Source organism: Trachypithecus francoisi, unplaced genomic scaffold (genome assembly GCF_009764315.1).
Source record: "Trachypithecus francoisi isolate TF-2019V2 unplaced genomic scaffold, Tfra_2.0 Lachesis_group9, whole genome shotgun sequence".
Lineage (NCBI taxonomy): Eukaryota > Metazoa > Chordata > Mammalia > Primates > Cercopithecidae > Trachypithecus > Trachypithecus francoisi.
This window is the reverse complement of record NW_022681474.1, coordinates 21,844,602-21,869,028: the sequence shown is the minus strand read 5'-3', so window position 1 is coordinate 21,869,028 and position 24,427 is coordinate 21,844,602. Positions and strand designations below refer to the sequence as shown.

General features: G+C 36.4%; 1 protein-coding gene and 1 pseudogene across 1 annotated transcript in view; both read right to left on the bottom strand.

Moving 5' to 3' along the window:
- Positions 1 to 24,427, bottom strand: part of MALRD1 (MAM and LDL receptor class A domain containing 1) — a 702,910-nt gene that overhangs the window by 212,996 nt on the left and 465,487 nt on the right. The window contains 2 exon segments of the mRNA XM_033209380.1: positions 3,979 to 4,140; positions 11,296 to 11,424. Of these exon segments, the coding sequence (XP_033065271.1) occupies positions 3,979 to 4,140; positions 11,296 to 11,424 (291 nt within the window).
- On the bottom strand, positions 13,414 to 13,718 carry LOC117082588 (annotated as a pseudogene).

The window sequence follows — 24,427 nt, the reverse complement described above, 5'->3', positions numbered from 1 at the left end:
CATATTTTCTCAAAAAATCCCATATATTCATCTTCAGGAATTACAGAAGTAAAAAAAGTTCCATCTACATGTCAATTCGTTGTTGTGATATTTATCATAATGGAGAAAATAATGTTTATAATTAGATTTTGTAAATTTTGATATATTCAAAAAGTAAAATACTATAAAACTATGCTGTGCAAGATATTTCACTACATATAACCTTGTTTACACTATATTTTTAGAATTACAAAATCAACAAGAAAATATTTCTCTTTGAAAATGCATACATTAAGAAAGAATGGGAGTATGAACAAACATGAAGCTTATTGATGGCTTTATCATTACTCTGAGGTTACTAGAAAAGTTTTTTCTGCTTATTTATATTCTAAAAATTTTAGAAAAAGTATTTTAGTAATGTAAAATTGATAAATAGAAACATTGAAGAAAAAGTAAATATTAAAAGGACAAGCAACAGTTCAGACCTTTCCAGTGGCAAACCTTAACATATTCACCACATTTTTCATAAGCGCACAAATGTGCTACCACCATGTATATTGGATTTTCTTTTCAGGTACAATTCCTGTTATTTGCTTCTTCTTTTTTTTTTTTTTTTTTTTTTTTGAGACAGAGTCTTGCCAGAGTGCAATGGAGTAAACACGACACTGCAGCCTCAACCTCATGGGCTCAAGCCATCCTCCTGCCTCAGCCTCCCGAGTAGTGGGGACAATAGGCATGCCATCACACCTGGCTAATTTTTTATTTTTTGTAGAGATGGGGTTTCACCGTGTTGCCCAGGCTGGTCTCAAACTGCTGGGCTCAAGCAATCCTCCTGCCTTGGCCTCCCAAAGGGCTGGGATTACAGGCACGAGCCACTGTGCCCGGCCTTGTTTCTTTTTATATTGAGTTTATTTCTTCCTCTTCTCTACTTTAACCCTGTCACCCATTCAAGTAATCTATGTTAATAAACAAGTATGTATCCTTTTATACTCTCCTCCATGGCTACAGCCATTCATAGTAATATCTACGCACAGATTTATACATATGCACAATAAGGGGGTACTAGTTGTCTGCTTTAGAAAAACTAGATCACACTATCTTAACATTTTGCATATTGCTTTACTCCTTCAATACTATTATTTGGAAATCCTTTCAAATCGACTATACATGACTACATTCTTTTTAGTGTCTGCGTAATATTGCATGTTGTAGATTTTACAAGTTACCTTGGCTTCCAGGCTGTTTCTCTGGGTTCTCAACAGGGGCAATTTCTAAAGACATTTGGCTTTATTATGATTAGAAAGAGGAGTGCTTCTGACAACTAGTTGGTAGAGGCCTCAAGTGCTGCTAAACATCTTACAATTGCACAGGTCAAACCCCTAATTAATTAGACTGCCCCAAATGTCATTAGCAACTGGGTTAAGACACCTTCTAAACACAGGTTGATCTAGCTCTGGAACATTCTTTCCTTAGGTAACCACAGGTCACTTCCTCACAGCTCCTTCAGGTCTCTTGTTGAATGGCATTTCTATGCAGGGTCTAATTTGATCAGCCTATTTACATGGCCATCCTCCCAACTCCAAGGCACACACCTACTTACTGTCTTTCACACTCCTATGTACTCTATTCCTTCCCTTTTCTCCCCTTAACTTCTAATAAGCCATCTAATTTATTTATTTATTATGTTTACCCATTATCTTTTTCCTCCTTCTGTAATGTAAGCTCTACTGTGACAGGGATTTATGCCTGTTTTATTCACTGATGCATCCACAGGACCTGGCCAAGTGCCTGGCATTTGACAAATAGCTAAGTGAATGAAGGAAGGAACACATAAATGATCATATAATAGGCATTCATTTATTCCCCATTATTTCTGCTAAAAGCAATGCTGATGTAAATATCCTCATATAAGTCATTATGTGTCGGCCTTTCTATGTGCAAGAGGCCAAAATGCTTTCTAAATTGGGTTTAGAAGCTGACTTCCAGGTTTTAAAAGTTGACTTCTATGTCAAAGAGGCCAAAATCCTTTCTAAATTGGGTTTGGAAGGTTATAAAATATTCTGCTCTAAATTACACACAGTTTACTCTCTGTTTTCTTGCAAGGATTTTCTTGTTTTTTTTTGTTACATTTAAGTCTTTATCTAGATTGTATTGCTGCATATGATATAAAACTTGGATTTAATTTAAGTCTTTCCAGGTGGATAACCAGATATGCCAGCACCATCCTGTATCATGCACCTTTTTCCTACTATTTTAAATATCTACCTTTGTTATAAACCAAATCCTTATAATTACTGACCTTAGTTTCTTGATTCTCTATCCTGTTCAACTTATAATCTAGTATACATTAACTTCATGTTTTTAAGGGAAACAAAAACTTGTGAAAGAAAAGGGAGATACAATGTGACAAGTCAAAGGGAGTATATTCAATTTAAAGATTAATTCTACCAGACATATAAAGAAGAGCTGGTGACAATTCCACTATTCTAAAAATTCGAGGAGGAGAGACTAACTCATTCTATGAAGCCAGCATTACCCTGATACTAAAATCTGGCAAAGCCACAGTGAAAAAAGAAAACTACAGGCTAATATCCCTGATCAACACAGACATAAAAAATCCTCAACAAAATACTAGCAAACCAAATCCAGCATCATATCAAAAAGTTAATTCACCACAATCCAGTAGGGTTCATTCCTAAGATGCAAGGTTGGTTCGACATATGCAAATCAATACATGTGATTCACCATATAAAACGAATTAGAGAAAAATCTTTAAAACAAGAGTGAATGGCCATATTGTAATTAAATAGCATGATACATTCAATCAGTCTGAAACATATAAATAATAAAATTAATATGCTCTTTTCACTAGTCATATAATGGCTAGGGCAATCTTTTGAAAGTTACTTCAATTTCACATAATCTTATTCTTTTCTACTGTGCATATGTTTCAACTGTTTTGAAGAATATGGTATTGATTAGGGTTCTCCTAATAAACAGAATCAATAGGATGTGTGTACATATAGAGATTTATTATAAGGAATTGGCTCATGAAGTTATGAAGGCTGCCAAGTCCAGTATTTGCAGGGTGGACTGTCAGGCTGGAAAACCATGAAAGCCCATGGTGCAGATGAAATCTGAAGACATTCTCTTGGGGATCCTTCTTGCTGCATAGGCTGGTGTTTTGTTTTGTTTTGTTTTTCTATTCAGGCCTTCAGTTGATTGGAGGAGGCCACATTATGAAGGGCAATCCACTCGACTCAAAGCTCATCAATTTAAATGTTGATCTTATCAAAAACACCTCCAAACTGACAAATAAAATTAGCCATCACAAATATCTTAGTTTTTTTTTAAATCCCTAATAAAAGCTAGATTTCTAAGATAAATTCTGAGTCAGTAGGACTTCTTTGTAAGAGTAAATAAGATTACAAGCTTACTCCTACTTTGAGTCTATTAACTGTAAAGCCATTAAAGATTGCATAATCTGAAATCACAGGGCACAAAGCAAAACTTGTGAAGATTGTGCTGATACTCACTCATTCCACCACCACTTAGCATTTTACACTTTGGCTCCTGTACTTCCAAATGATGGAAAGGAAATTGGTGGTCAGCCATTTCATTGTTATGACTGGCCATTGTCACAACAGGATAACTTTTAGCATTGCCAGTTGTGTATCTTTGCACATTGCAATCATTAATCTGAATGCCACCCACCTACCCTCCCCCAATTGGGGAATTTAATGGCACCCTTAGGGTAGAGTAAAATCTGTGAGTCTCTTAAAATATGAGTGGTGAGCTTCTTTGTTGTAGCAGTGTCAGTTCTGGGTCTATTTAGTAATTCAGAGTTTGCAACAGAAGGGAGTAGCCCTCTTTCCGTAAAACCTACTGAGCTCTGTCCCCACATACACATAAGAAATGCGCACTGAAATTCACACAAATTGTTAAAGCAGGTTTCCAGATGAGTGGATTTCTTGGTCTAGGGATGGCTACTAGACATACCTGGCGTGTGATCAGAGTCTGGAATTAATGCTTCGGCAGGAATTCTGCTGCCGATGGCCCAGTCCAAGTCATCCTCAGAGTCTTGAGTAAGACTGCAGGCTGTGGTCCAATTTCCTGAACTTGTTTCAAAATTGCAGCTTCCTGTTGTGCTTGTATACTGTGCTGGGGAAGCAAAAATATTAATGGAAGTTTCTGGAAATGTCTATCACCTTTGCTGTTACCCTATATTTGGGATCATTTAAAATTAGCATCTGCATATTCTAATTCTTTATAAATATATTTACAGCATCAAGACATTTGTACTCATTGATAATATTTTAATTGAAGGATCTAGAAGCAGTGTATGAATGTTGTCACTTATCCATTAAGGAGTTCTATGCATTGATGAATAATATTTATAGATGATAGTTAAAACTGTGTCTACACATGAACAATGAACATAACATTATGCTAATACAAGATTATTCGGGTCAAATAAATAAACAGCTTCAGTTGTCTGGATGTTTAATTCACTTCCTTCCTTTATTCTGATGTTTGAATAGCATAGCCTATCAGTGACACAAAGTCATTTACTAAAGAAAAGGCACTTTGGGAGAAGTAGTAAACTGTATAGGACACAAATTATCTTGGACACCATACCAGTCACTGCAGCATCACATATCAGAGCTAGTCACTAAAAAAGAAAGAAATTCTCTTCTAAAAGTGTTGATTGATAACTCCTTTAAAATTAAATTATTCACAATGAGGAAAATTAATAGATAATAACTGTATCTATTTCTAGTCACCTGTGAAAAGTGCCATCATAATACCCTGATCTAGGCTTTCATTTTTCTTTCTCTTTTTTGTACATCAGTTATTACTTTTGAGTACCCACTGTAAAACCAGACTGTGTTGTACAGACAGAAAGAATGATAGGGTGATTTAATCGGTATGAATCAATTGAGGTCATCATTTACTTTTCCTTTCTTTTTAGAAAGAAAGTTTGTGTAATTTTTAAAATTTCTTCTCGTTCACAACTTTTCCTTAACATACAACCAATGTTGGCATATAGAAATGTAACCAGAAAGAAGCCTTGCTGTAAAAATAGATACTAAATATACAGCAAGCAAAGCTTTAATATTTCCATACAAAACTTTCTGGATCCCTGAGATTATTTAAATAAAATATTAGCATTTTACTTCTCAAGCATTATTGCATCTTACACCTACAAATTACAACCACTTGTATTCATGTACATTCCTTTCATTCATTCTATATGACTATATTATCTATTGCTTCTTCTATGCTTATTTATGGGCTATGTGTGTCTTCTTTGTGTTTGTCATGCCAGTGTTACATAATATAGAATAGGTTTTTATGATATGATATGGATAAAAAATGAGACATTCCGTTCTGCTGGTGTTTAGCCAACACATCTGTAAAAATTCAGAATCTTGCAATGGATATAAAAGACAGCCATTATGTGTTCTTTAGAACGATGTCACCTGCACATTCTTTACTAGTGTTCTGTGTAAGTGACTCCCTGATATACAGCCCTACAATATTTATTCTACATCCTTTTTTATTCTCTGTGATCATCCTTGCACCCTCTGTCCCGCCTTGCTTAATATATGACTTTATCTTTGACGCTAAAGATACTTATCCAATCAGGATAAATTCTCTTACATTTCATTCTCTCAATCTCAAACTATGCCACTTTTCTCTTTCCTAAGGCTAATCTCTGTTTATGATCTCAACTCCTCATCCAAACACTGCTATTGACATTCCACAGCTTCATTTTTTTCAAAGTTACACATTTTTCCATGTCCTTCAATTTCACATTCTCTTCTAATTCCTTTCTTCTATTTTGCAGTCATACAGCCAGGCTGCCCCTATTAATTTAAAAATAATCACACACATTTACTTGTTTACATTTCTCACTCTGTATTGGCCTTAGTCATCCCTTTCCATGGACTTTCACACTTTTACGCAGATGTCCCACCAATCAACAACCGTGATGGTTAATTTGAAATTATTTGAGGTTACTAATTAGAGACCTTTCCAAATTTCTGATGTGGGCATTTGGTGCTATAAATTTCCCTCTTAACACTGTCTTAGCTGTGTCCCAGAGATTCTGATATGTTGCATGCATGTTCTCATTAGTTTCAAAGAACTTCCTGATTTCTACCTTAATTTCATTAATTACCCAAAAGTCATTCAGAAGCAGATTGTTTAATTTCTGTGTAAATACATTGTATTGAGAGATCTTCTTGGCACTGATTTCCATTTTTATTGTGCTGTGATGGTTGGTATAATTTCATTTTTTTGGAATTTGCTGAGGATTATTTTTATGTACAACTGTGGTCAATTTTAAAGCATGTGCCATCTGGCAGTAAGAATGTATATTCTGTGGTTTTGGGGTGGGGTGTTCTGTAGATGTCTATTAGGTTCATTGGTCAAGTGTTGAGTTCAGGTCCTGAATATCTTTGTTAATTTTCTGCCTCAATTATCTGTCCAATACTGTCAATGGGGTGTTGAAGTCTTCCACCATTACTGTTTGGGAGTCTAAGTCTCTTCATAGGTCTCTAGAAACTGGCTTTATGAATATGGGTACTCCTGTGCTGGGTGCATATATATTTAGGATAGTTAGGTCTTCTTGTTGAATTGAATCCTTTACCATATCTACTATCATTGTCTTTTTTGATCTTTATTGATTTAAAGTCTATTTTGTCTGAAATGAGGTTTGCAATCTCTGCTTTTTTCTGATTTCCATTTGCTTGGTAGATTTTTCTCCTTTCCTTTATTTTAAGGCTATGGGTGCCACTGAGTGTGAGATGGGTCTCTTGAAGACAGCCAACCACTTGGTTTTGCTTCTTTATTTAGCTTGCCACTCTGCGCCTTCTAACTGGGGCATTTTGCCCATTTACATTCAAGGTTAACATGATATGCATGGATTTAATCCTGTCATCACGTCATTAGCTGGTTGTTATGCAGACTTGTTTGTCTGGCTGCTTATAGTGTCACTGGTCTGTGTACTAAGGTGTGTTTCTGTAGTGGCTGGTGATGGTCTTCAGAAGCTCTTGTAAGGCAGGTTTGCTGATAATGAATCATCTCAGCATTTTCTTGTCTGAAAGGGATGTTATTTCTCCTTCATGTGTGAAGTTTAGTTTGCCTGTATGTGAAATTCTTGGTTGTAGCATTTGTTTTGTTTTGTTTTGTTTTGTTTTGTTTTGTTTGTGTGTGTGTGTGTGTGTGTGTGTGTGTGTGTTTAGAATGTTGAATATAGGCCCCCAATTTCTTCTGGCGTGGAGGGCAAAAGATTCACTGCTGAAAGATTCACTCTTAGTCTGATGAGGTTCCCTTTGTAGGTGACCTGCTCTTTCTTTTTAGCTACGTTTAACATTTTTTCTTTCATTTTGACCTTGGGAAATGTGATTATTATGGCCAGGTGTGGTGACTCATACCTGTAATCCCAGCACTTTGGGAGGCCAAGGCAGGCAGATCATTTGAGATCAGGAGTTCGAGACCAGCCTAGCCAACATGGCAAACCCCCATCTCTACTAAAAATAGAAAAATTAGCTGGGTGTGGTGGTAGACACCTGTAATCCCAGCTACTAAGGAGGCTGAGGCAGGAGAATTGCTTGAACCTGGGAGGTGGAGGATGCAGTGAGCTGAGACTGTGTCACTGCTCTCCAGCCTGGGCGACAGAGCAAGATTCTATCTCACCAAAAAAAAAAAAAAAAAAAAAAAAAGTGATGATTTTGTGTCTTGTGGATGATCTTCATGTGTAATATCTTGCAGGAGTTCTCTTCATTTCCTGAATTTGAATGTTGGCCTCTTTAGTGAGGTTGGCGAAGTTTTTACTAACAATATCCTGAAAGCAATTTTTCAAGTTGCTTGCTTTCTCCCTGTCTCTTTCAGGGATACCAGTGATTCATTGATTTGGCCTCTTAACATAATCACATATTTCTCAGAGAATTTCTTCATTCCTTTTTATTCTGTTTTCTTTATTTTTGTCTATGTTATTTCAGTAAGCCAGTCTTCAAGCTCTGTGATTTTTTTCCTGAACTTGTTCTATTCTGGTGCTAATACTTGTGATTACATCATAAAATTCTTGTAGTGTGCTTTTCAGCTCCATTAGGTGAGTTAGGTTATTTTTTTATACTGCATATTCCATCTGTCAGCTCCTGCATAACTTAATTGTTATTCTTAGCTTCTTTGGATTGGGTTTCAATGTCCTCTGAATCTCAATAATATTTGTTTCTACCCATATTCTCAATTCTATGTGTGCCATTTCAGCCATCTCACCTGATTAAGAATGCTTGCTGGAGAACCAGTGCGGTCCTTTGGAGAACAGAAGACACTCTGGTCATTTGAGTTGCCAGAGTTCTTTCACTGATTCTTTTTTATTTCTGTGTGCAAATGTTCCTTTAACTTCAGTGCAGATTGAGTACAGTCATTAGAATTCCTTTCTGGATGTTTCCAGAGGACTGAGGCTTTGTTCAGAGTCCTCATTTGTAGCTGACTTCTTGCCTTTGGTTTGATGGAGGGTATGTTAGCACAGCACTTTGGCGTTGAAGATTTGGGGTGTAATCCAGCCAGCATGTGCTGCTAAGTGCAGGGGTCAGTAGGCAGGCTCTTAATCATGTGGCTCCTCTGTATTTCCTCACAGATGCAGCTGTGCTCCCTCTTAATGCTCTAAATGTGTGGGCTCCTCTTTCACCTGAGTGCTGAGTGCAGTTTACGGGCTTGAATTTGTCCAAGTCTTTACTGTTTTGTGGGTGACTATTAAATGCCCTACTTAGTACATCTTGTGGGGAAAATGGTGATTTCACACATTTTAGAGACTTCCATTGAAATTAATTCCTTACACTATTTTTAAAAATACACTTTTTTCGTGAATTGTTTTTTTTTTTGAGATGAGTCTCACTCTGTCACCCAGGCTGGAGTGCAGTGGCACTATCTCGGCTCACTGCAACCTCTGCCTCCCAGGTTCAAGCAATTCTCTGCCTCAGCCTCCCGAGTGGCTGGGATTACAGGCATCCACCACCAGGTCCAGCTATTTTTTTAGTTTTTATTTTTAGTAGAGATGGGGGTTTCACCATATTGGCCAGGTTGGTCTTGAACTCCTGACCTTGTGATTCACCCACATCGGCCTCCCAAAGTGCTGGGACTACAGGTGTGAGCCACCGCACCTGGCCGGTGAATTTAAAATAAGCTAGAAATAACACTAGAAAATGTTACTCAGTGCACTATAAGTTTTATTTGAGAATGTACATACTATGAAAGAAATACATGATATTTTATAAAATTAATACTATAATTCTATGGTATGAATAATAAAGTCTTAAGATGTGTTGACTGTTTTTACTTTTTAAAAATACTTTCATTTAAAATTAAAATACAAAATGAACATTGAAGACATTATGGTAAGTGACATAAGCCAGTCACAGAAAAGAAAAATACTATGTGATTCCACTTATATGAGGTACCTAGAAGAGAAATGAAAGATCTTTTATAGAGATAGAAAGGAGAAAGATAGTTACCATGGTCTAGGGGAAGGGGTAAATGGAGTGTTATTCTTTAATTAGTACAGTTTTAGTTTTTTTTGGATAAAAATAGTTCTAGAGATGGATGGTGGCAGTGGTTGCACAATAATACAAATGTACCTAATGCCATTAAATTATACATTTAAATTGTAAATCTTTTATTACGTATTTTTTACCACAGCTTTTTAAACTTTAAAAATATATTAAAAATTTTAAATAGAAAATGAGCCCACTGGAAGCATCAGTGTAAGATCCTAAGAAATAAAAATTAAATTGAGCTATAAAATAAGAATGTAAATACGCTTGTGTGCTAGTTTGTCTCCAAAAAGGTCACCCTACAACCTTCTCTACATTTAACGTGTGATGTTTTCCCATTGCAAGTCTAGTCTAGACTTTGTTATTTGCTTAGCCATTAGCAGGAATCAGGTATGGTATTATGGAACATCTGAGGCTAAATCAAAGTAACGGTTGCTATTTTTCCTGAGGGTCAGGGGACACTTTCTAGTAGTAGCCAGTCCTGTGTACAATGGCTTACCACCCTGTGGCTGCCATGTTATGTAAAGCCCAAGCCACATGGAGTACTCTGGAGGAAGAGACACCATCTCTAGTAAGACAGAAAGACCAAACAGTATCAAGAGAAGAAGTCATCCTGGATGTGATTATCCAGCTCCACCCTATCAGTTCGACTCAGGCCATCAGAGACAAACTGCCCAGAAGAGCCCTTCCTAAATTACTTACCCAAAAAATTGTGAGCAAAATATAACAGTGGCCTAGACCACTAACTTCTGGGGTAGCTTGTCAGGCAGCAAATGGTAACTGCAACAGATAGCTCGTATGGTATCAATATTCTCTAGCAAAGATAAGATATATGGAAAAAAGATCCTTTTTTTCCCCAATAAGATATATGGAAAAAACTTTGGGAGGCTGAGGCAGGTGGATCATGAGGTCAGGAGATCGAGACCATCCTGGCTAACATGGTGCAACCCCATCTCTACTAAAAATACAAAAAATTATCCAGGCATGGTGGTGGGCACCTGTAGTCCCAGCTACTCGTGAGGCTGAGGCAGGAGAATGGCATGAACCTGGGAGGTGGAGCTTGCAGTGAGTCGAGATCGCACCACTGCACTTCAGCCTGGGCGACAGAGCGAGACTCCGTCCAAAAAAAAAAAAAAAAAAAAAAAAGATATATGGAAAAAAGATCCTTTGAATTTAAATATCTGCTCATATTTTAAAATTATATACTTAGTTTTTTATATAAGTTTTAAAACATTGCTTGAATTAAAGCTTGAATAAAAATCCAATGGGGCCCATCCAGTCCTCTTTCTCCAGTGCAATGTAATTGATAAAATTAATTGCTAAACTGGTATTTACTAAAAGTGCTGATTTTCAGCCACATATACAAAATCAACAATTTTTTGGAAAAAAATAATAGAAAAAACAAATGAAGACCAATAAAGAAAGGCAGATTGCTACTGCAGTTCCTAGAAACTTTAATTTTAACCCTACACACAGTGTGCCTAATTACAGAATGGGATTATTTTTTGGTAAAATGATTTTCTATAGACTTGTTGCAGTTCTCAGTATAGGGGTAAAGAATATGAAAGGGCTGCCATTTGTATTTGTATTTGATACTTGTATACAAATTTGGGGAAATATTTGGGCTATTCTAAATCTACTCTAGTGCATGAAAATAATACTTCTTCTCCATCATCAATGCCAATATCTAACTCTACTTATAAAGGAAAATCTCTGCTGAACTGGCTGCCATACAGCAGACAGATAAACTTACCACAGTGAGCTTCATCAGACCTATCAGAGCAGTCTGGCTTATAATCACAAACAAGGTGGGATGCAATGCACTTCTTGTCCCGACACAAAAAATCAGTGGTTACCGGACAAATCTCAGAGATTTCTCCCACTAGAGAAAAACAAACAAATAAACAAAAAACAAAAGCAGTATTTAGTCAATATTTTCATTAGACTTGAAGACTCCTGTTAGGTATTTTATAGATTTCAACTAGTAAGCCGGTTAAGGATTTCAACGGCAGCCTAAGGTGGACTTCCCCAACTTCCTCTTTCTCAGTCCCACCTTCAATGGTTCAGCAAATTATACTTATTCTACTTCTGAAATACCTTTTATGCACTTTGATGGTGCTGAAAATCTCCTTGCCCGTGATTCTCACGGATGAGATGCTCAAGTTTGTGGCCCGTAACTACCTGGAACCTGGTAAAGGGTGTGTGCAGCCTGCCACCAAATCCTACTCACTGCCAGCATGCACCGATGGGATTTCCTGGTCATTTGTGTTGCTCATAATGCCTTTGGTGATCTGGGTCTATAGCACAGACACTAACTTTAGCGGTATGTTCCCATCTTGACTATTTTACATAAAGAAGATGTTCAACTTAACTAATTTTTTTGTTGTTCAAAGCAACTGTCTATTTCTGCTGAATTTTCACATGAACATACTGGCTCGTGGAGGTTTCATACTCTAGATTTTATTTTGCTTTCTCTGACTCCCATGGGGCAAGATTTTCCTTTTCATACACACAATTAAAGTGTCCATTGGCAAGTACAGAGAACTAACACTATCTTAGGCAAAAGCACAGAGTATTTAATACACATCCTTGTATAAAAAATAGTCAAGCCAGCAGACACCGTCAGCAAATTAATTAGCAGCAGATTTTAGGAAATGAATGTGTGTGTGTTTTTCCTAAAACTAAATAGCATGTATTGTGTCTTTTGCCATGATGATCTGAATTTAATTTGATATCAGTCTAATTTTTATTCATAAGCCAATTTTTCTGCACTGAGCAAAGTCCTGCTACTTCAGTTTGTGTTGTTTTGGTTTGCCATTTCCCTGTTCCACCTTGGCCTCCCTTCACCTCACCCCCACCCTACCCTCACCCTCCTAACCCCCACCCCCTGCCCCACTTGGCTCCCTCTGTAGGATGTGATGTTTCATTCTGTTGACATTAGTTGTAACGAGAGGTCTGCCTGTACTTGCTTGTGCAGAAAACACCGTTCCAGATTCAGTTGACTGGGTTTATGTCCCTTCACCTGGTTTTTAAGGTTATTTAAATGTCTAATGTATTTTATTGTAACAAACATTGTTTTGCCAACATTGCCTATTTCACTGGCCCATCACAGCCTCATTTAGAAAGAAAAATCAAACATTTTAAATGGACGAAGAAAAAAAAGATAAAAAGATATTTTTTTCTTTCATAATTGAGATTGTATTGGTTGAGTACAGACATTTCAATTTGTACACAATTCTTAACACATGTACCAAAAATCTAAAAAGCTATATATTGTAATTCTCTTTTAAAGTTATTCCGACGGAATAGCATGTACACTACATACTCAAATTTTTGATCTTTCACAGCACAGTAACAAAGTTATTAGGAAAATAGAACTATCACAACCAAAGAGACTACAGAGTGCCTACAATTCTGACAGGGAGAGCCAGGATCAAGGAGTAGTTTTCTTCAGGAAACAATTCTACTACAAAACAACATGGGAATAGAAGTACTTTAAAATGTTAACGACATTAGATACAGGATTGTGACTCCATATTGCCATTTAATATGCTTTGTATTATAGGATATGAAAACTAATTCCCCATCTATGGAATGTTAAGCTGACACTCAAGACAGTGAAAGCCTTCCATAATTCAATATCCCACACTATTCTCTGGTTGTAACAAAAAATAAACAACCAGCGAATGATTTCACCTCTTAAAAGAAAGCATTTACACTTTAAAAATCGGATGAGATGGGATTCCCTCCTTCTCAAAAATGTTTCTGGAGCTACTAAACAACTTACATTTACAAAATAGCTGATAAAAATATTTCCCTGGATTATACCAGAAGGGAGACAGGGACCGCTGATAAGACATGGTACTTAGTATTAATCAGACTTGGCTTCTTTCTCTCCTGCTTCGTCAGAGGCTGGACTCCGCAGTTTTCATTTCCCAGTTTTCTGCAGGTAACTTTTCTTTACTTTCTTGGTTAACCACTTAGGCCTGTTTTCCCTTTGCTGCCCTTTTCCCTTTTGTTTGTGCTTTTTCGTCTGAAGATATATCCTTCGCTGCTGCCTTTTTCGGCTTCGCTTCCACTTTTGCAGGAGCAGGTTTACCTGACAACCGCGCTGATCTCCTGTTGGGCTCTTCCTTTGGCGGCCCCTTTAGCGGAGCTCACCTTCCTCTTGGGCATCCTGGCTCTGGAAGGGCGTGTGCGCGGTGCCTGGCACTGCCGCTCCTCCTGCCCTCTGAGCTGCTGAGACCCCTGGTGGGGGATAGTGGGAGAACCGGATGGAACCGGATTGGGAGCCTGTCTTTTCCTCTGACCCCCAACTTTTTTCAGTACACGGAATCTTAATAACCCATGTAATAATCCAAACTACTTCTTAGTAAATGCAAAGTATTCTTAACAAAAATCCTAACTCTACAGGATTTAACTTCTTTGCATGGCCACACGCCTTTCCATAGTTGTACAGGTGGGGACTGAGGCTCATCATTACCTACCACATAAATCCAAACCCCTAATAAAGACATTAAAAATCCTTTGTTCTTGGTTCCAGCTCAGTTTTCCAGTCTCATTTTCTGTGCCTCTTAAGTACCTGCAATTGCTCTATATCCTATGACTGAAGGTTTCACAAATCTGTCCCTTGCTCTTCGTGTTTTCATGCATTCACAGGAGCTACTTCCTCTGTCTGCCCTGACTATTCCCTCCAGAGCCCCAGGTGCCCGCTCTCCAAACTTACCATTCAATGAAATGACTTCTCTTTCTCTACTTTTGTCTTGCCTTTCTCATTGCCGTCTTTGCCCCAGGTGAGACACTACTGTTTCATGCCACCTAAGTACCCATTTATTCCTATATTACAATGAGTATCATCACATATAAGAGCTATTTACACATGGCTGGCTGTCCCCCCAGACTCCAAGCTCCTTAGAAGCAAAAGATTTGATTGTGTTCTCTTTGGCCTCACACAGAACCTGATACATGGCTCTTTACAAATCTTGGTTATCATAATTTCAGAAACAATGGTTTCATCTAAAGGGGGCTTAGAAAAGTGAATTGACATAGAATTTTTAGAGCAATTCATATGTTTAAATATTATTTCATCAGATATGTAGTCAAATGATAATACTTCACAGATTCATAGTGACTTATATTAAAGGTTTACAATTTTTTTTATCAACTTCAACAAATTAAATTCAGCAGTTCCTTTGTTACATAGTGATTATAGGTTCAGAGGTGATGTACCTGAAGTGGAGGTAATTTTCTGACAGGCAGTACTTCCACAAATAAAAAAAACACAACCCTACAGACTTGACTAAAAGTGCATATCCAGAGCCTTTGGATTATGCCCATAATACAATAGCTAAAACCTATATGACATCCAAAACCAATTTACCAGTAAAATTTAGTGTATACAAATATGAAGACTGAGGAGAGAACACCTAAGACAACAGCAAATGGTCCAATTATGGGCATTAACAAGACGACGACTTAAAGGTCATGTTTACTGAATAGTTTAGGAATTTTGCCACATAATTTTAATTAACACTAGTGAGAATTTACAGTTAACCCTAGGGCAGTATGTGGACATTTTTTCCATATGCAAGTCTATGCATTTGAAATTATTTTATTTTTCCATGCCATAGGATGTAAAGCCATATAATTACTCCACAGAGGAAATGTGCTTTGACTCACTCTAAATAATTGGTTCTTTGGTTTTTATTTTAAAAAATGGCTAAAATAGGCTACATCTCTAAATAAGGCTTCTTTTCTTTGATAGTATAGAATAGCAGAGCCATGAAGAGAAATAAAGTGATGCTTTGAATTGCAGTCAACTGAACAATGACTAGAATATCTATGAAATATTAAGTGTCCAAAGAAAAAAAAAATAAAAACAGCCTCACATATCTTTTTTAAGACAAGAATACAGTAAACTGAAAAGATCAAATTTTAAAATTATTATTATTATACTTTAAGTTCTAGGGTACATGTGCATAACATGCAGGTTTGTTACATATGTATACTTGTGCCATGTTGGTGTGCTGCACCCATGAAAAGATCGATTTTTTTAATGAAAGACTCTTTTGCATGTGTTTAGCCATTTTATATTTTTTATTCAGCCAAAATGGTAATGATAAAGGCAATAACTATTCACCTGGTTGTCAAATACATGAAATGAAAGATATCTCACATATTCTATATTTGATGATACAAGAATGGATAGAACATTGGTGCTCATAATAAAAGTTGAAAATAACCTGGCTAGCAAGTTATGGCATATGAAAAACTAGAATATTTACTTTGCTATAAAAAGACTGACAAATAGAGATCTAAAGATGTAACTAAAACATGAGAAACTGAAAGATCCTATGAAGGCCCTGGAAAATAATGCAGCCATAAGAAAACAAAATTTAATCCAGTAAGAACATGATATATATAGCACTAATCTACTATAGATTTAAACAAACTCTCACCAACCTGAAAGTGACATCAATTGGAAACTAGTTTCATTTTACTTTGAAACAAGACTTACAAATCCTTGACTCTACAAATTTCAATTTGGATTAAAATAATTTTGTACACAGAGCTCATTACACTGAACTAGATACAATCATTCTATAGATAATATTTATGAAGAAACACTTGTTGTTTTATTACTTTCTTAAGCTGACGGCATTCAATATGCTCTGAGATTCCAGACGGCAAGTTTCACATGGGCATGTGTTTCTAAGCACCTTTGTTTTTCATATAACCACACGAAGAATATTAAACATAAAATGGGCATAATCTTTGCTTTTGAAGACCATGTTATTTAGTTGACAAATCCACATATTCAGCTTTAGAATCAACTGGAAAGAAACAATTGGAGTTTTTAAGGCTACTATGTATCTATGGAAGACCTAGTGAAATTCCAAGTGCAAGAGAACTTTCCCAGGGAATACGGTGAATCAGGAAATATATCTAAGAAAAGTCTTAAGCAAGTAAACATCTAGATGCATTGAAGGCATGAAAGGAGTTTAGACCACAACAGAGAATTTTAACTATCAAAGACTCAAAGATGTCCATGAGTGAGCAGGAGTTAAAAACACTGATCAGACTGACAAAGGTATGTTGTTCTGTGAAGTATTGAGAAACTAAGTCTTTTGGTTCTGAAAATGCAGATTGACATTTGATTTCATGTGATAAGTAAATGGAAACCTGAGTTTTTAAAATATATTTTATTAAAGTAAGAATTTAAATAGATAATGTAAAAAACAACTCTCCTCTTTACACGATGTCTTTAACATTTTGTTGCATTTTTCTTTTTAAAATGTTTTGTAACTTGGTTTTACACTTGTAATCATAACATATACACAATATTTTCTCTACTTCTTTATATTTATATCATATTTTGTCTGATTTTCAAAGTAATCACTTCTATACAATATAACGAAAACTGAATATACCCTTACTTTAGTTAACAATTCCATTATGACGTTATTATAGAGTTTTCACATTATTTTACATTTAATCAAAACCACATTTAGCTTCTTCATAATTGGAAGTATTTATGTAAGACAGACTCCTAAAATGCCATTATTGGGTATAAAAATGTATTGATGAATTTGTGTCTTTTAGGGCTTCTGATATCAAAAAATTAATTGCTTTTCAAAAAAGCTACACTGATTTATTATTTTTAAAAAATTAGTTTCAATAGCCTTAGGGGTGGAAATGGTTTTGGTTACATGATGAATTGTATCGTGATAAAGTCTGGGCTTTCAGTGCAACTGCAATACAAATAGAGTACATTATACGCATCAGGCAGTTTTTCATCCCTCGACCTACTCTCTCAGCCTCCCTCTTCCTGAGTTTCCAGTGTTTTTCATACCACTCTGTATGCCACTCCTTATATCCATAGCTTAGTTCCACTTATAAGTGAAAACATGCAGTATTTGGTTTTCCATTCCTGAGTTACTTCGCTTAAGACAGTGGCTTCCAGTTCCATCCAAGTTGCTGCAACAGACATTGTTTCATTATTTTGTATGCCTGAGTAGTATTTCATGGTGTATATATATCACATTTTCCTTACCCACTCATGGGTTGCTGAGCTCTTAGGCTGATTCTGTATCTTTACAATTGTGAACTGTGCTGTTGATAAACCTACACAATTTTATTTTAGATTCACAGGGTACATGGCACAAGTTTACCTTAGATGGGTATATTGTGTGATGCTGAGGTTTGAGATACAAATAATCCTGTCACCTAGGTAGTGACCTTGTCACCAAAAGTTAGCATGTCAGTCCTTGCCCTCCTCCCTCCCTCCTCTCATCAGTAGTTCCCAGTGTTTATTGTTGCCATCTTTATGTCCATGAGCACCCAAGGTTTAGCTCTCGTGTCAAGTGAGAAGACGTGATATTTGGCTTTCTGTTCCTATGTTAATTAACTTAGGATAATGGCCTCCAGGTACATCCATGTTGCTGCAAAGGACATATCATTCCTCTTTATGGCTGTATAGTATTCCATGGTGTATAATATGTACATTTTCTTTATCCAGTTCACTGTTGATGGGCACGTAGGTTGATTCCATGTCTTTGCTGTTGAGAATGGTGCTATGAAGAGCATATATGCACGCATGCATCTATTTTTTAGTAGATTTATTTTCTTTTGAATATACATCAAGTAATGGGATTACTGAGTTGAATGGTAGTTCTAAATTCTTTAAGAAATCTTCAAATTGCTTTCCACAGTGGCTAAACAAATTTACATTTCCACCAACAGTATATAAGCATTACTTTTTCTCTGCAACCTCACCAGCATCTGTTATTTTTTGGCTTTCTAATAGTAGCCATTCTGACTGATGTGAAATGGTATCTCATTGTGGTTTTAATTTGTATGTCTCTGATGACTGGTGAAGTGTAACATTTTTCATGTTCATTGGCCATATGTATGTCTTCTTTTGAGAAGTGTCTGTTCATGTCCTTTGCCCACTTTTTAATGTTTTTTTTTTGTTGTTGTTATCAACTTCAGTTGCTTATAGATTCTGAATAGTAGACCTTTGTTGCATGCATAGTCTGTGAATGTTTTCTCTCATTCTGTAAGTTGTCTGTTGACTCTGTTGACAGTTTCCTTTGCTGTGCAGAAGCTCTTTAATTAGGTCCCATTTGTCAATTTTTATTTTTGTTGCAATTGCTTTTGAGGACTTAGACATAAATTCTTTCCCACGGTCAATGTCAAAAATGGTGTTTCCTACGTTTTTGCTTTTTATTTTTTTTTCTAAGATTCTTATAGCTTGAGGTCTTCCATTAAATCTTTAATCCATTTCGAGTTACTTTCTGTATATGGTAAAAGGTGTGTGACCTTATTTTTGGGTTCTGTTCCGTTGGTCTATGTGTCTATTTTTTGTACCAGTACCATGCTGTTTTGGTTAACATAGCCTTATAATACAGTTTGAAGTCAGGTAATGTGATGACTCTAGCTTTGTTCTTTGTGCTTAGAATTATTCTGGCTATTTGGGCTCTTTTATGGTTCCATATGGATTTTAGGATAGTGTTTTCTAATTCTGTGAAAAATGATATTTGTTGTTTGATAGGAATAGCATTGAATCTCCTGAATTATTTGGGCAGTATGGCCATTTTAATGATACTGACTTTTCCAATCCATGAACATGGAATGTTTTTCCATTTTTTTTGTGTTATTTATAGTTCTTCTTGTAGATATCTTTCACCTCCTTGGTTAGATGTATTCCTAAGTTTGTTTTGTTTTTTGTTATTTTATTTATTTTTTTTAGTCTGTGGCTGTTATAAATGGGATTGTGCTCTTTAACTCTCAACTTGAACCTTATTAGTATATATAAATGCTACTATTTTTTGAACATTGTTATGGATCAGTTACAGGGTCCTTCTGGAAGAGTCTTTCAGACTTTCTAGGTATAGAATCCTATCATCAGCAAAGAGATAATTTGACTTCCTACCCTATTTGGATGCCTTTTCGTCCTTTCTCTTACCTCATTGCTCTGGCTAGGACTTCCAGAAACTTTTCTATAAAATTGTTTTTTTGTTTGATTGGTTTTTTTTAGCTTTTTAGTACATGAATTTTCCTCGTGATTTATCTGTTTTGACTTGTTGATAAATTATCTTTGGAGAGTTTTTATGGTAGGCATCTCTCAAAAGTTTTGAATTACAAGCAAAAGTTAACCTCTAGTTAGACCTGGTAATTCTGGAGAGTAAACACTGATTTTTATTGAGCAGTGCAAATATGTTGACCAAGATAATGATATGAACCCCAGTTCTTATAAAAGCTGTAATCTTTAATAAGTCATTTAATGTGATTTCTAAATGAGAATAATAAGAATAATCACTCTCTCATACAAAGTACAGTGTGTTTATATCTAGTGATGCCAACAATTTAGAACCTTCCATTTATTCATGCCAGAAACATGTACTGAGCAACTATCAGACACTATGGAAAATATGGAGATAGCTCTCACTTTTGAGGAATTTATGATCCAGTGATGAAAAGTTATTAGTAAAACAGTATATTTAGTGCTATAATTGAATATATTTATGAGTTGCTGTCAGAAGACAATAAAAGTAGCCCTAGCTTGTACTGGTGTGTTAATATAAATTGTTGATGACATTTCGAATTACCTACCATCCTAGCTGGTCATTTAACCAAGTAGAATAATAGGCCAGACACTCAATAGAAAGGGATCAATTCCTTTTTGAGTTTCCTTGTTTATAAAATTCCATTCTTCTCAGTTTCCTTATCAAGCAAGTTTGGCAACCCATCGCAAATAAATATGACTAGAAAATTCATACTTACGTGAAGGAAGAACAACATTTGAGAAAATAAAGGGGACATATATTTTGGGAAGATCATGCACCCAAATGTCTCTTCACAGATGAACTACTTATTTCACTTAGTTGTTCTCTTATTCTAGAAGGAACTATCAGAGGCAAGTTTGCAAATAAAAGGACATCTCAGTACTGCCAATGATTTGATATCACATGACCACTATTTTCAAATATCTAGAACATATACATAATAGAATATTTTTGATTCACCATGATAATTTAAGTCTATCTTGGCCGGGCGTGGTGGCTCAAGCCTGTAATCCCAGCACTTTGGGAGGCCGAGACGGGCGGATCACGAGGTCAGGAGATCGAGACCATCCTGGCTAACACGGTGAAACCCCATCTCTACTAAAAAGTACAAAAAACTAGCCGGGCGAGGTGGTGGGCACCTGTAGTCCCAGCTACTCGGGAGGCTGAGGCAGGAGAATGGCGTGAACCCAGGAGGCGGAGCTTGCAGTGAGCTGAGATCCGGCCACTGCACTCCAGCTTGGGCGACAGAGCGAGACTCCATCTCAAAAAAAAAAAAAAAAAAAAAAGTCTATCTTAAGTTCAAAAGAATTAGGTTTAAAGGTCAATGCACATATCAGGCAATTAATAGCAACATGTCTGAAACTGTAACCTTAGTGATCTCAGTGACAGCACACTTCAGTTTGCATCCAAATTATCAGAGGTGTTATCAGAGTTACTGGACCATGTATTAGTGTACAGAAAAAGTTTAGAAAAATATTTTAAAATGTGATTTCACTGGCAATACACAGAGGCAAGGTGCATGCTGAAAGGAGTATTTCCTAAAGTTTGACTTTTCATATTTTAAATAAAAAGATGACTTCATAAACTGTATGTATACTTGTTTGAAAGAAAAGTATATACACCAAACTATCTTTTCTGACATGAAATTCATTTTATCTTTAATATTTTGTGTATGGACATATTTTAAATGTCCAGTTTTTAAAATGAATTCTTCATATAACTTTAGAACAACTGATTGCTGAACCCTAGGCTATGCATACTTCAAAACACTGGTTTACAGTTTCAGACTGCTCCCCCCTCCCCCCAAAAAAAAGCCTGTTTAGAAGGTCTAGAAAGAAGGAAGAATAGATAACAAGAAATTAAAGCAACACAAGAACAAAACTCAGGACTGGTGTACCTGACAAGGACCACTATGATGTTACGCAAAAAGAAACATTTTCAGTGCTTTAGTGATTCAGAAGTCATCATTCACTCCTTGCCTCTTAGCAGTTTCTACTATTGCACTAAAAGAATCCTTGCTTAGATATCTAATGATGTCCTAATTACCATTTTAAAATAAATGTCAACCCCTTTCCATTCTGGATTTATTGCCGCTGCTGATATGCTGAAAACGCCTTCCGGTTTGAAACGTCAATTTCTTAAGGTCTTTGGTGTGATATTCCTGGTACTCTGTCAAAGTCTCAACCTTCCTTCTCCTCTCTTGGTTCCTTTTCCAGTCCAGACTTTTAAATTCTATGAAAACAAACTGTGACTCCCAACTTATTTTCCTTTGTAGTCCCACTTGATTTTAACTGCTATCTGGAGGCTGATGGCCTGATGTCTACAATTGCAACCTGTTCCTTTTGCTGAGATCTAAACACTTATTGTACATTTTCTGTGAGATTTCTCTACAACATATCAGATACACTAAACAGGATTAAAAATTCACACACTATCTTCTTTCTTTACCTCCTAATTTATTTATCATTCTCTACTCCTTGACTCACGAGCAATCTCAGGATGACCATCCATGTATGGTCCGGAGATGCACACCATCTTCTTTCATGCATTTGTCCCTCCTCAGCCACATGGTAGAGAAGGATGGTTATTTCAGGTCCTGTGGTCACGCTTCTATAGCACATGCTTGTTTCTGGGCTGTGGCTGCTCACACAGGCAATTTATCAGCTCGTTTTGCTACTAGGTGAGCTCATAAGGCTGACTTCTAACCCATGGGATGTGAGTAGAAGTAATGTGCATACATCCAGGTGAGGCCATACAGACTTCTGCACACTGTTCCCCACGTTCTGTACCTCTCCACGTGGATGGAAAAGTCATGATCAGTGGGATGGACTTTGAAGGCCACAGATTGAAGGCCTGGGTCCCTGAGTAAATACAACAGAAAAGCCGCCTCACCAATCTGTTTACATGACAACTACTGTAAAGGGAACAGGAGATAAACTTCCTGGATTATGATTTTTTTTTTTTTGGATCTATTTTGTTATAGCAGTAGCCTGATATGATAAGGATGTGATGATGATGATGGTGGCACTAGCACTTATGGAGAATTTATTACATGCCTTATTCAATTTAAGCATGTTACATATTAACATATTAACTCATATAATTCTCCAAACAGCTTTGTGAAACAGGTACTAGAATTCTTATTATTTCGCTTACCTAATTTCAGGTAGTTACTTAATAGCCAAGCCAGAATTCATGCTTTGGCACCACAGTCTTCACCCTTAGCCAACAAAATCCACATGTTCTCTCATCCTACTCAAATATGGACTCCTATAACTCACATCTTAGGTGCCGTTCCTTCCATGAAGAATTATCTGACCTGCCTCAGACCCATCTATCCATCTGGCTCTTCTGGGGCTCCAGATATCCTAGTTATAGCACATGATATTGAAATGCTATACAATGGTGCATTTTCTATTTGATTTCTTTACTCTGTAACAGATAAACTAAACATGCCCATTCTGAAAGAAAATGAAGGATCCCTTAAAGGAAGAAACTGTATTATAATCATCACTATATACTCAATACTAGCACAAAACCCAGATATCTTTTGAGTGATCAAATCATATTTTATGGAACTGTGTTTAAATTTGGTAAAAACTGCTTGGTCTGGCTTCACCACTGCAGTGAGAATAGGTGGCTATCTGAAACACTAAATACATTCTAAACATGCTATTAGTACTAGGCTAATTCCTACATTCAATGAATTTGAAATACTTTGGTTAAAATGATTCTTAGATTATTTTACAGTTAAAAATGGTTGCTAAAAAAGCTCTCAACCATTGAAAACCATTCAGAGGATAAAGAGCCTGTCTGATAATTACTGTCATTGCCCAAGATAATTTCTGAAATGTGATATATTTGGTGACTTTGATACTCTATATAAACACAGGTAATGAAGCAATTTACTGGTTGTTACATAGACAGGGAGGCCCATGGTACATGATGAAATGAGGCAGAAAGCAAAGGTAAACAAATCAGAATCGGGTCATAGAAATAAGGAGTATTGAAATAATAAATGCTCTTGTTGAGAAAGGTGAATTTAGTATGAGATATAAAATTGCAAGGAAAGAAAAGAAATCAGACCAGGAAACTGTAATCCTCATTAAAAAGAGGTCCTTCGTTAAGGGTACCTTTTCACATGCTGAATTTAACTCTAACTTTGAAGAAAAGCATGATTAATGAGATATGTTATGTGTTTAGTCCTAATTAATATTTTCTAATTGCTATATTGAGAGGAGGGTGCACACATTGCTCCTGGCTTATCTCCACTCTACTGAAGGTGAGGTGTAAAATGAAATTTGTACAACAAAGCATCAATGTCATATATATCTGATAGGGAATGGCAAAAGGAGGCAGGTTCAACTGAGCATCTTACTTTTGTCTTGGGAGATGATTATTTCCTTTGTTCAGATAGCTTTTGCTTAGGATTTACATTGAAGCAATAATTCAAAACAATAATGTGCAGTAAGGATATGTGTTTAATTGGCTATATTGGTGATAAAGTTGATTTACTCTGATGGAGTTTGAAAATGTTAGGGCCAGAGAGTCCTTGGTAAGATTTCCCTTTTAATAAAAGCAGCCCCCAAACCATTTCCTTTCCAACAAAGAACAGCCTGTAAAATTCAGCTGCAGACATAGAAAGGCAAACTAGAAGCTTGCACAGGTGAATGCTGGCAACTGTGCCAATACAAAAGGGTTACTTGGGAGCCAGGCATGTTCAACACGGCAGCTCCAACTTTCCTTTTGTCAACCACGTGTACAGTAACAGACAGACAACATGGTGATGGCCAGGTAGAGACTCCGTCTGCATAATAA